This window comes from Carlito syrichta, unplaced genomic scaffold (genome assembly GCF_000164805.1).
Source record: "Carlito syrichta isolate Samal-C Ts95f unplaced genomic scaffold, Tarsius_syrichta-2.0.1 Scaffold87619, whole genome shotgun sequence".
Classification (NCBI taxonomy): Eukaryota; Metazoa; Chordata; class Mammalia; order Primates; family Tarsiidae; genus Carlito; species Carlito syrichta.
The window spans coordinates 4,809-19,038 of NW_007031715.1; the positions used below are offsets into that span (position 1 = coordinate 4,809).

The 14,230-nt window shown below is 32.8% G+C and overlaps 1 protein-coding gene across 1 annotated transcript in view; it reads right to left on the reverse strand.

Moving 5' to 3' along the window:
• Positions 1 to 4,692: 4,692 nt before the first annotated feature.
• LOC103260016 (contactin-associated protein-like 2) overlaps positions 4,693 to 14,230 on the reverse strand; it is a gene marked incomplete at its 3' end in the record, with an annotated part of 759,158 nt that continues 749,620 nt past the window's right edge. The window contains exon 3 of the mRNA XM_008057657.2: positions 4,693 to 4,886. Within this exon, the coding sequence (XP_008055848.1) occupies positions 4,693 to 4,886 (194 nt within the window). The remainder of the gene's footprint in view (positions 4,887 to 14,230) is intronic.

The window sequence follows — 14,230 nt, forward strand, 5'->3', positions numbered from 1 at the left end:
AGATACACTGCAATAGATTTGGGGAATGCTTCTAAGATCGGCAATTGATTACACATGTTTCTAAATCTTTGTAGCTTGAGAAATTTCTTATAGAATCTTACTTAAGTATCTCAATCGTTATTATTTCTACTTTTCAGATTGAAAATTTGAGACATTTTTCTAATACAGTCACATCTTCACAGAAGTTTACAAAACAAATAAATGAACTAAGATACTTGAATTTAGATCTTTTGACTCCATATCTTGGTTTTTACCTGCCAAATGACAAATTATAGTCTAACATAAAAGGATGCTTTGAGAACTTTTAGTTTATAGATATTGGTTGGTGGTATATTTGGTTAAAAATTAGAGAATACATGCTTCAGCTTATGATTTTCTATTCAGAAAAATCAAAACATTTAATAAATGAGTCTACTAACTACTATGTTTGCTTTCTGGATTTTTGAAATGTTTTAAATGTGTTTAAAAATAAAGTTTTATGTACATGTATGTGGGAAAATCATAAAAATAACCAAGAGATTCAGGTTTTTAAAACATATTAATATTTTTTATTAAACAATATTGCAAATAAATACTGTATTTAAGATTGCTTATAGAATATGAATTTTTATATCCCTATGAGCTTACTAAGTATCTAAGTATGTGATTTAAATATAACATTTCTGTTCTATAGGATTCTTCATCTAATAGATGCACTGGTAACTAAGTAATCCCAGTATGATACCTGCTTACCATTGACAAAAGGGATCTAAACTGTTTTAAAAAATAATTGAGACAATAAGAGCAGGTTTTTATGATGAAGAAAAAAATTTTAAATATAAAAAGAAACACTATGTTCACATTACTGGTAAATTTGTAGTATGTTACTCTTCTACAAAATGATAGTGGTGTGTAAAAAAGACATTCACTATTATTACTCCAAATTCCTATTTAACTGTGCATATCTGCATTCAAAATTGAGTAACTGAATTTCCCAAGCAAAACTGAATGCAGCCTCTTAGCAAAAATCTGCTGGAATTCTTATTTAATGTATTTTTTAATGGACTTTTGATGAGAAATGCTTATGTGGAATATTTCCCTTCTCTCCAACAGATTATACTTAGGAAACCTGAAAGCACCTTAAGAGAAGTATGCAAATACAATATTATAGAATATGTAAATGCAGTGTTTTTTCTGGCAATTTTACCAATATGCATGTATTTTCCTTTTGCATTGGAAAAGATGTCCTAAATAGAAGGAAATGATATTGTGGATAAAGTATAAATGATGCTACTATGCTCAGTATTATGAAAGAGAAATGGAATTTGACTAGTTAAGCACTTTTAGAATCTCACATCTTTTTTTTTTTTTTTTTTTGAGTTGGAGTCTCACTCCATGGCCCAGGTTGGAGTGCAGTGGCACGTTCATGGCCTGCTGGGCTCTGGCGATTCTTTCCCCTCAGCCTTCCAAGTAGCTGGAACTTTTTGGTGCACGCTACCACAGCCAGCTAGTTTTTAATTTTTTTTTTTTTTTTTGATTGTAGAGAGAAGTTCTCGCCAAGTTGCCCAGGCTGGTCTCAAACCTGTGGACTCAGGCAATCCACTAGCCTCAGGCCTCTCAAAGTGCTGGGATTACAGGCTGAGCCACCAATCTCAGCCGGAAACTCCCATCTTTGAATTTTAAATATTTAGAGAAACCATTCTTTAGGAATCTATTCAAGAACCATTCTTATTCCACAATGTAAGATTCATGACTTAAAATCTTATGAAAAGTTCACAATTTTCATCTACATGGCTTTTCTTTCTTATTTTAATATATTATCCAATGGTGACAAAATAACACAGAATGTTCACATAGACATTTAACAAAAACATTAGGCTGGGCACAGTGGCTCATGCCTATAATTGCAGTAGTTTGGGAGGCCGAGGCAGAAGTATCACTTCAGCCCAGGAGTTTGAGATCAACCTGGGCAGTACAGTGAGACCTCACCTCTACAAAAATACAAAAAAATTAAAAATTGTGATAAATAAATTAAAATTTAAAAATTCAAAAAAATTATAATAAAATTAGTCGTTGTCCATTTTCCCAATAATTATAGAAAACATAACCATTGATATTTGTTAAAAATGATATTTGTTTGATTGAATACACATTACCTTCCATACTTCTCAATCATTATAGAAGTAGATAGATAAAACTATCTCAAAATTACACCAAATTTTATACCTTATTAGGTGTTATCTACCAAAAAATCATCCAATCTTATCTGTATGAGAAGTCTTTTATATTTAAGTTCAATCGACATAATGTTAAGCAGTAGTGTACTTAAGAATCTAATGTTTAATTACATTTTAATACACTTCAGCCCAAAAAGGACTTTTTGTGGAGATTTGTAAATGCTAAATTTTAATCTCTTGATGCATGTTAAGATATAAGCTCTAAAGTACTCAAGAAGTTTTAGAATTCAGTAATCTTTATCTCTTTTAGACTACAACAAAGAAATAAACTATTTTTTGCATTAGTAAAAATTAGAATATATCTATTGTAGATTGCTAAAATAATTTAATTGTTAAGCTGCAGACTTATTTGCACTTAATAAATATATTTTGAAATATTCAGAATGTGTCTAAATGTGTTTTAATTTTTAAAATTTTATAATTAACTCACTACAGTTATTTCTAGAAATAATCATTCATAACTTATCTCATAGCATACTGATTTTTAATGAGAAACATATGATTTGAAAGCAAGAAACAAAACAAACACCAGAAAGGTAGAAGACAAAGAAATGTGTCCTTTGTCATGAAGTAAAGGTTGAGAACACTGTAATTAGACCCAACCTACCGTCACAGTTTGTGATATTTTCACTGCATGACAACCTTGTCTTCCTGATTCAACCTTGTACTTAATACTGACCGTCAATCTGAAAATGTACGCTTGTTAGCCCCTTTAACTAATTTCTCTGCATTTAGGAATATTGAGATTATCTCTAATAAATAAAGAATGGTTTATCTCTGACGAATATAGTTCAAGCATTTTAGCAGCCATCTTCATTATTTTACATTTTTCTAGGAGAGAATTTGAACACTTAATTTTGAGATGAAGACTTTACAAAAACAGAAAAGCGAAAGATAAAGTATAACTTGTAGCCCCTCTAATACTTCATCAACACACTAATTTGGTCTTAGGTTGTTAGAACCACAGGGAGTTAAAAAATAATGAGTGCTTTATTGAAAGAGTTTGTGATTTAAACCTGGTTGGTCTGCTGTTGGTTGGTTGGTTACTTGGTATCTTTCTCTCTCTTACACACTTTACTAGATGTCAAGGAATGCCCCTTCTCATTTCTGTCCTTTTTTTTTTTTTTTTTTTTTTACCATAAACCGCCTCCCTACCCTACCTGTAGACTGAAAACCAATCTAAAATAGTTTATCACTTTTGTCTGTACATTAGGTCATTAGAGTAGCTTTAAAATCTCAAAGCCCAGTTGCACCTTAGACCAACTAAACCTAAATCTCTGGGGTTAAAACACAGGCACCTATATGTTTTAAAATTCTCTATGTGATTCACTCTATATTCAGGCTTGCAAATCACTTTTCTATAAATTATGCCTGAGCCTTTGAATTATCTTAATTGTGAGATGAAGAGTTTCCACACAGATGCAGTTTTCCCACTACTTGCTTTTTTATAACTTAAACATCCTAACATACAAACAGTCTTACATCATAATTATGACTTGAAAATAGTTGTTTCTAAAGTTCTTTCTTGGGCAGATACATTTTTTATTAAAAGGACATGACACCCTTCTTTCACATGATAGTTGCTATCATCAGACATTGCTGTGGAAATAAACACCCACTGTAGCTAGGAATCCTAAACTTTGACTACTTACAAAAGTTACTTGGAGGCATTTAATTTCTCCAAGAGGAACCCTTGGTCAGGTTGCAAATACCTAGCACTCTGATTAGTACTGTGAAGGACAAAATTTTAAAAGGGAATTATTTTGTCCTCTTTCTTCTCCTCTTCTTCCTCCTCTTTTCCTTCTTCTTTAATATTGGTGACTTTATTTGATTTTGGTTATGGCTCTTTTTAAAAATAGTTAAACTAAAATAGAATACTTAAATTTTAGTGTTAAATAATTTATTCAAATTATTGTGCAGTGAATATTTGATTGAATACATACAATTGTTCAATTTTAGACATTTTTAGAGTAAATGGGTTAAACTTTATGTTCTTCTTTTATAATAAGATAATAAAGTGAATATAGATCTGCAATAAGAGTTTAAAATACTATCATAATACGGGCAATTTCTTCTCTTACTATATATCACTGCTCCCACTTCTCTAAATAATTATTCTCATAATTTTTACTTCAATTGAAGATCTCTGTCTTTAGGAAAGTTAATAATATCATTAATCATCATTTCAGTTTAACATGATTCTGATTTCATTGGTCTGGATGTACCTTATATGCATAAACTTTTAAACTTTCTCAGGTAATTCAAATACATAACCCAGATTGAGAACAATTGCCCTAACTTGGATAGAAACTGCAACCTTAGAAAACCTTTCTCAATCAACAAGGAATGATCAATAGTTTCTCAATCGTTTTTAATAGATAAATGCTGACAACTTCATACAGCTCAGTGAGTTCTCTACCATATCCTAATATTTGCAACTAAATTTTGTGTCTTTGCATTTCTCATAATGACTTACCCAGATATTCCCATCTTGATGATAAGGTTTCCAATTCCTCCCTGTGTCACTGTAGAGCATCCGGTATTGGGTCACCCAATCTGAGCTGCTGTATCGTCCTTGAGTTGCAACAGCACTGATCTGCTTCCGATTGCCAAAGTCAACCTGAAGCCATTGATAATGGTCACTGTCTGATGGGGACCATCCCCCGGCACCTGAAAAGGGCAGAAAAGAGGGAAAAATGGATATATACATTTGAATTTGTACAATTGATACAGGAATATTCTACATGTCTTAATTGGCCTTGGCAGTGCTATATTTCACAAATATATTATGAAGTGTCCTTTAGAGATGCCATTGGGACTTCAACTAATATTCTTCCAGCTGGGTAACATTGATTCTTTAACCTCTTTATGGTGTAATTATGTGCTCATTTTCTTCTGAGCAAATGTCTTCATAATTCCTCAAATAGATCTTATTAGTACATGTCAAAGTCTAATTGACTGAGGGTTGATCAATTTACCATGAATTCTTCAGCTAAAATTATGAGGAAAAAATAGGTAACTATCTAATTTCTTTTTCTTCACATAAGATTACTTTTTAGTAAATTGTAAATTAAACAACAAACAATTATACATAAAATATATTATGTCCTAAGAAGTTTCAAATTCTAACAATATTAGTAATTCTAATCTTATGTTAAATCCCTGTACTACAGAGAGGTAAGATATATAGGAAAACACGCAGTATGCTTATTTGATAGTTAGAAGATATACAACCATTGTCTCCTGAAAACAAATTTAAAAAAAATTAATGTGAACTACTAAACATAGTAAAACTTCTTTTGGTAAAATAGAACAACTGATTGGCAAATAGTAAAAATGCAAAAACATTTCTTAGAAAAGCAGTACGAATATAGACAAAAGACTCTTAATTTATGGTAATATTTAAAATAACTATGATTACACACAAATAAGTTATAGAAAATATTATATAATTCTTAGTGTTAAGAGGCATTATACTTTGGGGGGGTGAGTTCAGTAAAAAGAGTGAATGATAGAAAAGTATTCAACAAATTATTTAATGTACAGTTTATTAAAATATTTGCACTGCTTTGTAAATAAGGACTTTGAAAACTGACAAAATAATTTATTCTGAGAACTCTTATAATAAAAATCATTTGTAAATCTTCATAGATATTCAATTAACTATGTCTATGTGGCCTATTTTTTCTTAAAACTATGATAGAATAGCTTTCGAACAAATTGAAAAATGGACAGAATATATAAAATGACTCTTTTTAAGAACTGGACTATGAATAGGCAGTGCAGGACCTGGATAAATAAGGTGAGTTTTGCCAACTTCCTGATTTTCTGCCTGCTTCACTTTCTGGATCATAGCATATGGAAGAAAATTCCAGAGTACAGCAGTGTCACTGAGATAGAGACAGATCAGAATTCAAAGCTACTGAGGATATTTTTGCCCATTTTATAATGGGGTTTTTGTTTTCTTCTTTTCAGTACGTTTCAGTTCCTTGTAGATTCAGGATGTTAAGCTTTTGTCAGACTTAGAGTTGGCAAATACTTTTTCCCATTCTGTAGGCTGTCTCCCTGCTCTCTTTGGCTTTGCAGAAGCTTGTCAGTTTAATAAGGTCCCATTTGTCTATCTTCTCTTTTAAGTCCTGTGGGTTTCGGGTTTTGTACAGGAATTGGATGCCAGTTCCGATTTCCATGAGAGTATTTCCTTCCTTTTCTAAGGTTCTTATGGGTTGAGGTTTTACATTTAGGTCTCTGATCCATTTGGAGTTAACCTTTGTGCATGGGGATAGATAGGGGTCCTGTTTCAATCTTCTGCATGTGGTCAGCCAGTTTTTCCAGCACCATTTACTGAATAGGTTCTCCTCTCCCCATTGGTAGGTGGTGGGGGCTTTGTAAAAAAAAAAAAAAAAAATTACCCACAACTGGGTGACTTAGAACAACAGAAAAAAAAAAAAACAAAAAACAAAAAAACAAAGCTACTGAGGAAGTTGGAATTTGTAGGACAGCTTCCCAGAGAGGCAATAGCTATGTAGAAAAAGAACTCTGGAAATCACCATAGGATCACTAATGAGTGTCTGGAATCTAGAAACTGAATAAACCTGTGCTATATATTTGTTGTTTTGAAATGATCAACAGAGACCACACAGGGTTGGGGAAAAACTGACTAGACAAGATTGAGAGACCAAGTTAAACCACCCAGGTATTTAGTAGACATCCCAGAAAGATTATTTACTGGAAGTAGGGCCAGTTTTGAAACACCAGAACAAAAGTTACTGAAATGAACATGTCTGACCCACAAATAAATCTCTTGCCTGAAAAAAGAACCTCAACATTCCATTAAGAAAATCTATGAACATTTAGAAACTGAGCAACATTGCATCCATAATGTCAAATATAAAACTTATAAAAAATTAGTAGACATTTGGAGAAACAGAAAGATGTAACTCATATAAAAAAAATCAATTGAATTGTGCCCCCAAATAACAGAGATGATGAAATTAGCAGACTAGGATTTTAAAGCAGTGATTATACATTAGTTTTTTTTAAAAGAAGACATATAAATATTAAAGAAATAAATAGAACATTTTTATGGGAAAAACAATAAAAAACAAAATAAATATTTTAGAAATAAAAATTACATCTGAAATAAATAATTTAGTAGGTGATCTTAATAGCAGTTGACACAGAAGAAAACATTGGTGTAATAAAATATAGATCCATGTAAATGATCCCATTGGAAGATCAGAGAAGAAAAACAATGCTTAAAAAATAAATAGTACTCCAGTGAGTTGTGGGACATTCATAACTGCCCTAATAATTAATCATATAAGTCAAGTATTAAAAGCATAGAAGGTAGAGATTGGGCCAAAAAAAAAAATGTACATTTGAAGAACTAATGGTTGAAAGACATAAACTCAGGTAACAAAGAAGTTCATTGAATTCCAAGCAGGATAAACAAAAAGAAAAATACACTAAGGCACACATAATCATTTCCTTTAAAAAGTGCTGAAGAGAAAATCTTAAAAGTAGTCACAGAGTAATAATTTCTCCACAGAAACAATGCAAGCTAAAAACATGGAACATCATATCAGGCATGAAGCAAAGGAAGGAAAAAAAAAACTGTCAAACTAAAATTCTACATCCAGCAAAAATATCCTTTAAGAATAAAAGTAACAATAACATCTAAGACAAAAGCTGAGGGAATTCATCAACTATAAATGTGCACTATAAGAAATGTAAATTTTTCAGCTTCAGGGAAACTGTGCCATATTGAAACTCATAGTTACATAAAGAAATAAATGCTTAAAATGGTAAATATGTCAGTAAATACAAAATATTTGTGTTTTAAAATTTCTTTAAAAGCTAATTAAGTGTTTAAAACAAAAATAGCAGCAGTGAATTAGAAGGTTTATTAGAAGTAAAATGTATAATGACAGTAGCACAAACACTAAAATGTAGGGCATAAAATATACTGTGCTGAATTTTTACATTACACATGAAGTGAACATTTGAAAGTAGCAAGTCCTAGATCAAGGTTCAGAAAAGTTTTTCTGTAAAAGGTTAAATATTAAATATTTTAGGCATTTCATACTATGTTACCTCTGTTATATCTACTAAATTCTGTTGTGTGAAGCACCCATAGACAGTACATTAACAAAAGAGTATAAGTGTATCACAATAAAGTATTATTAATGAAAACTGATGTCTGGATGGAGGACTGTAGTTTATTAAACTCTGCCCAAGATCAACCTCTAAAAAACTAAAAATGTGAAATCTGTGCATCTCACTATATCTAAACTATACCTTTTCATTTAGAAAAGATTTAAGTACATAGTGTGCATGTGTGTATAGGCTACATATGTGTTATCTATGGAATATGTTTGTAACATACATAATACTTAATTTTGCAATCTCGAGTCTCATATCTTTAGTCCATACTTTTTTAATAATAATCTTTCTAAAATGCAAATTTTATTTTACTTAATCCTTGTTCAATACCTTTCAATTGTTCCTCATTGCTTCCAGAAATAAATCACTCACACCTCTACAGACAAAAGACATATCTGTTGACCCAGTAAGTACCCATATATCTTCTCTCAACTTGACCTAGTAAAAATTTACTTCAAGTATTAGCATGTTCACTGCAAATATCACCCCTTGTTGTAGTGCTGTGATATGCCATTCAGGTCTTCCTTTATGAGAGTAGGACTCATCCTTTCATCTGACTTGGAGCTCTGTAAGCAGACAGTACTTAGCTATAATTATTTTTCAGAAATATTGTGGGTTTAAATGAGGCACTTTACTGATATGACACACCTTCATGAGGTTGTGCAAATGCAATGACTGTTCGACTTGGGGCCATAAAGAGCCAGTACTCTGCCCCAACTTGTGGAAATTCTAACATCTTCACAGTCTCAGAGCTCCCTGAAGAATTGGTGGAAGACTTCATTGACACTGTGTTGCACTTAAGCTTCTTCCTCTGGCTATTTTCTGCTTAATTCCTTTCCCTTCCACAAATTTCCATCCCTAAAACACTCCCTAATTAACTTCCTACATGCTAGTCTCCATCTCAGAATTTGTATCCTGGGGAACGGAGTCTTCAATATCCCCTTGGGACTACTTTCCTGATAATTTGTTCATTAAAACAATGAGTTAGTTGTCCCTGCTTTGTAATATGTTTGCAATATACATGTTATTTTGTTTTCCTATTGTAGTATCTAACAGTGCCTATAGTCATATATAATCCACATGTCTATTTTACCTAGAATTCTGTAACTTTTGGAGTATCTTTAGATTAATTTTGAGGATAGCAATATACTCAGACATCAAGAGATAATAAATATATTTTCTTACTTGTTAGATACACAATTCCAAATCTTGAAGAAATTGAATAGCCAATTGCATAAAAAATTCTATCTCTGTGTCACCAAAAGCAGCAGGGAGATTCATATAATGAAGTAAAAACTGGATACATGTCCACTTGATTATTTGGTAAAATTTATAATATTTCTTCTAAATGTTTTGCTAATGAATACTCCAGAATAAATTTTAAGTTACTCATCTTTTTGCATTACAATTTTTCAGTAAGTAGGTAATTAGTATACAGTGACTTAATCCCATTCATCCTATTACTTTTAACAAAATAGAATTTGTCGTCAACCTTAAGGGAGAAAAAAATCTAAAAGCAGGGAAAACTAAGTAAAAACTTACTTCTTAGCAGAAGTATATGTGGAGAGAATACTGTAGCAATGAACCTCAAGGGGAGGGCAAAAGTCAGGCTTTCATGAGGAACATGGTAGAAAGATCGATGAAAAGTTTCCTGTTTCTCTTTGATCTATCAAGCAATGTAATTTGGGGAAGTTGATTACTTTGTTTATTTGACTTGTGAAATGTGTAACCTCTATCGATCCAAGGATTAAGAATGATACCTCTTTCATCACAAAAAAAATCTAGAAAATGGTGTTTAAGAGGGCAAAAGTGTTTCCAATGTATTGTAGTAGCTCAAAGAAAGTGAGTGGAAGTTGAAGAGGAGGTAGAAGAGGTGGAGACATTGAATAGTCATAAATTCTTAGTTTCTAAGAAGACTTAAGAAGAATGCTTAGCTAGAGATAATAGAACCAAAAATTTCTAGTAAGTAACCAGTAAATTGTTGGAGTAATTTGAAAGATATGCACTTATTTTAGACTCTTACTACTCCCTAAGCAATAAGAATACCATTCCTTCCCTCCTTTACTCTCTGTCTCCTTCTTCCTCCCCCTTCCTGTATCTCCCTCTCCTAACTTCCATCTTCCCTTTTTTCTTCCCCCATTCTTTCTCTCTTTCTCTCTCAGTATACATACATTTTCTCCCGTGTGTGTGTGTGTGTGTGTGTGTGTTCTCTAAAGATACAGTGTTTATATCCATTCTATTTGGAGTTTTATGAGGGGGGACAGGGAGGGCAAGGGTGGTGGGATTAATGGTTGTCAATATCTCTCTGGGGACAGGGGAGACATCCCTTATCAACAAGGGTGCCTGAACGATGCATATCTGTATACCTAACCCTTAACTGTACCCTACAATTTTAAAATAAAAAATATTTTTAAAAAGTGATAAATTACAGTAGAGAATCTGAAGAAATGGAGGCAACTAGTACTCTAACTAATACAACAGTTATTTCTGCTTTTATACCAATTTGTAAATCAGTAAGTCTGAGAGAAAAGAGGAACTTAGCAAATGGTTCAAGAAAGGTCATGGAGCTTCTTTTCTAATGATAAATGGCTCCAGAGTCACCATAACACTCTAGTTGCCAGTTTTAACACCACCAGAGACTGTAAGACTAAATTCTAATTTAGAAGAACATGGTGAAAAGAATTTCAATTAAGGTTAGAACTACTGTTAATAACTGGCTGAGAAATATGTATCAGATGAAAAGAATAAATTGAAACGGGAACTCCAGGCAAGATTGCATTATGAGTTCTGGCTTTGAGGCCTCCTTCTGCTTCAAATATACAATATTTTTAGATAAGATAGATAAAAAGAAAATTGAAAAGACATAGCCAGGATCAAAAATAAGATAAGCATCTCCATGCACAAGAAATGCAACCAACATGCAAAGCAATGAGTAGGGCTGACGCTGAGGCCTGCTGGAGTCCGGGTCTGGGAACATACAGAGGCATCTGTGGATTTGGCTCCGGTGGAATATTGTGAATGTCGGTTTTCTGTGTGTATCAGAGACAGGAAGTCTGTTTCAGGGCTGAAAACCAAGACTGGCTCAGGTCTAGCTTGATTGTGGAAAGAGACTGAAGAAAGCTGATTACTCATTTGGAGATAGAGGTTAGAAAATAGGCATTTCTGAGCTCATTTGGAGAAAGAGGTAAGAAAATAAGCATATCTGAGTTCACTGGATTGGTGACCAAACCGGAGATTCCCTGGTCACACTGCCGAATACAGGCACAGCCACAGACACAGGGCCAGCAACATAAATGTAAGATATGATTGTAGACTGGGAATTCTGGGACCCTGAATAGAGGAAGTCAGAAAATGACAGAGCACAAAGGAAGAGGAGGGGTGAGTGGGTGAGAGAGAGAAAGAGAGGAAGAGAAAGAGAAAGAGAGACTAGCTAAAAGAAGAATATGCAAATCTAAAGTCCAAATGCCAAAATGAAAATAAAGTCAAAAGTTCAATAAACGAAGTCAGCAAAGTCAAAAGTTCAATACAAATCAGCTTCATATGTAATAGTAATTGAGAGCAGTGGAAATAAGTAGGTTTTAATTTCCTTAAGAATATAAAATAGGTAATGCTATTTATTTTTAAAATAGCATTAATTGTCAGATACAACAGGGAGAAATAAGACATTTACAGATACTAAAAAGAACCAAACATTGATTCTATTTATTTTATTTTTTGAGTTGGAGTCTCACTCTGTCACCCAGACTGGAATGCAGTGACATGCTTACGGCCGCCGCAGTCTCTATCTGCTAGGCTCAGGTGATCCTTTCTCCTCAGACTTCCAAGTAGCTGGAGCTACAGGCATGTGCAACCACGCCCAGCTAACATTAATTTTACAAAATTTAGTCATTGATAGGAAAAATAAAATCAGAGGGAAATCTGCCAATTATATGTAACCCAGGAAATAATTAACTAAAAGATAATATTGAAGGATTCATCTGGAAGTCAGCATAGAAAATACAAAATATGTTAGCATTCAAGGATTTTTGCCAGGATAGAATTATAGAGATTGAATTTACTCTCATACCTAAGACAAATAAGAATCAGACAAAATATCTAAAACAATGGTCTTTAGGAGGTAAGATATGCAAATAAATAAATAAATAAATAAATAAATACATAAATAAAAGTTGTAATTCTGAGATACAGGAAGTAGTGGAGTCGAGTCTTATTTCCTCGGCTTCCTGTCTTGAGATAGTTCCAGGCAAAGACATTGGAAAGAACACAGGTAGAATTGGCAGAATCCCTGATTCTGAGGCAATAGAGCTTAGAGTTGGGGAGACCAAGGCAGCTATAGTTAGCAGCAAAAGAAAAAGATGCACAGGGGAATAACTCTAAAGACCAGCAAGGGGTCCCCTTGACTTTTCAGCTGACTCATAATTAGGATATGCAGATGAAGAAACCTATCCGCCCTTGGGAAAAGGACCATCTCAATAAAAATGCTTATGCTCAGCCATCCCATTCTTAAGTATTTCCCCAAGGGAAAATAAAGCACCTAGACATACAAAGTCTTGGGAATCAATGTTCATTGCTGTGTTATTTGTAATAGCCCAAAGCTGGGAACAGCATCAATGCCTATTAACAGATGGATTACTACATAAATTGTATATATCCATGCAGTGGAATACTGCTTAGCCATAAAAAAATAACGGGCATTGATTCACTACAATATAATGAATCTCAGAATAATTAAGCTGTGTGAAAGGAACCAGAAAAAAAGTCATACTGTACAATCCCACTTATGCAAAATTCTAGGAAATGTAAACTCATACAGAGAAACAAAAACAACTAAATAATTACTTGAGGATCCAGGGGAAGAAGGGATGAGGAAGGGGTTACAAAGTACAAAAGAAAACTTCCAGGAGTGGGAGATATGTTCATTATTTTGATGGTGGTGATGGTTTCATGCATGTAAACATATATAAAAATACATCAAATTGTACAATTTATATATATACATACTTAGATATCAATTATGCATCAATAAAGTTGTTAACAACTGTGGGACTTCATAAATATGGAGAATAGCCTGGAAATTTCAAAGATAAGTCTAAGAGAAGTTCTAGAGGAAAACAAATACAAAGAATATAAACTTTTTAAAAAAAATAGAATCTTTTTAAAATTAAAAAAGACACAACTGTGAATTAAAAAGGACTTTTGAATAATGAAAATAACTTATGTGTGCATATTATGAAAAGTATATTATGATGTGCAATTGAAAGCCTGTCTAAAAGAATAAGATTGATGAAATATGACATAAAAATAAAATTTAAGCATACAGTAAAGAAGTATCTCGTTGATGAAGAAAAAAAACCACAGGTATCTTAAAAAGTAATAAAAGGAGTCTGTCAATAAGCTCAGATTTTACAGTGGGACACAGTTACAAGGAGTGTCATGTGACTTATGAAAAGTTGGATAAATAAGCTTCAACCAAGTGCAGATACTTGTTGGTCATAGTACCTGGTGAAGACAGCCATACCCATTAATCAACATCTGCCATGAACTAGAGAAGAAAAAATGTCAGTTGCATAGTCATTTCTAAAATATAAGTACATTAATGCTCATATAAAATATTGTTAAAACAGAAGAGCACTAAAGTTATTTTTGAAGCAAAACAGAAGAAAGCTTTGATATTATCAGATATTATTTAACGACAGGAAGCTGGGACCGTTTCTCTTCCATTTTCACTAACAAAGGCAAGGATTTTCAAATCATTCTGAGAGTAGCAAAACTAATAACTGAGTACAAAGAACTACCTCCTGAGACAAGTTAGGATGTAATAAGAGGGACATAGCTGCTTTAACGTTTTGTAA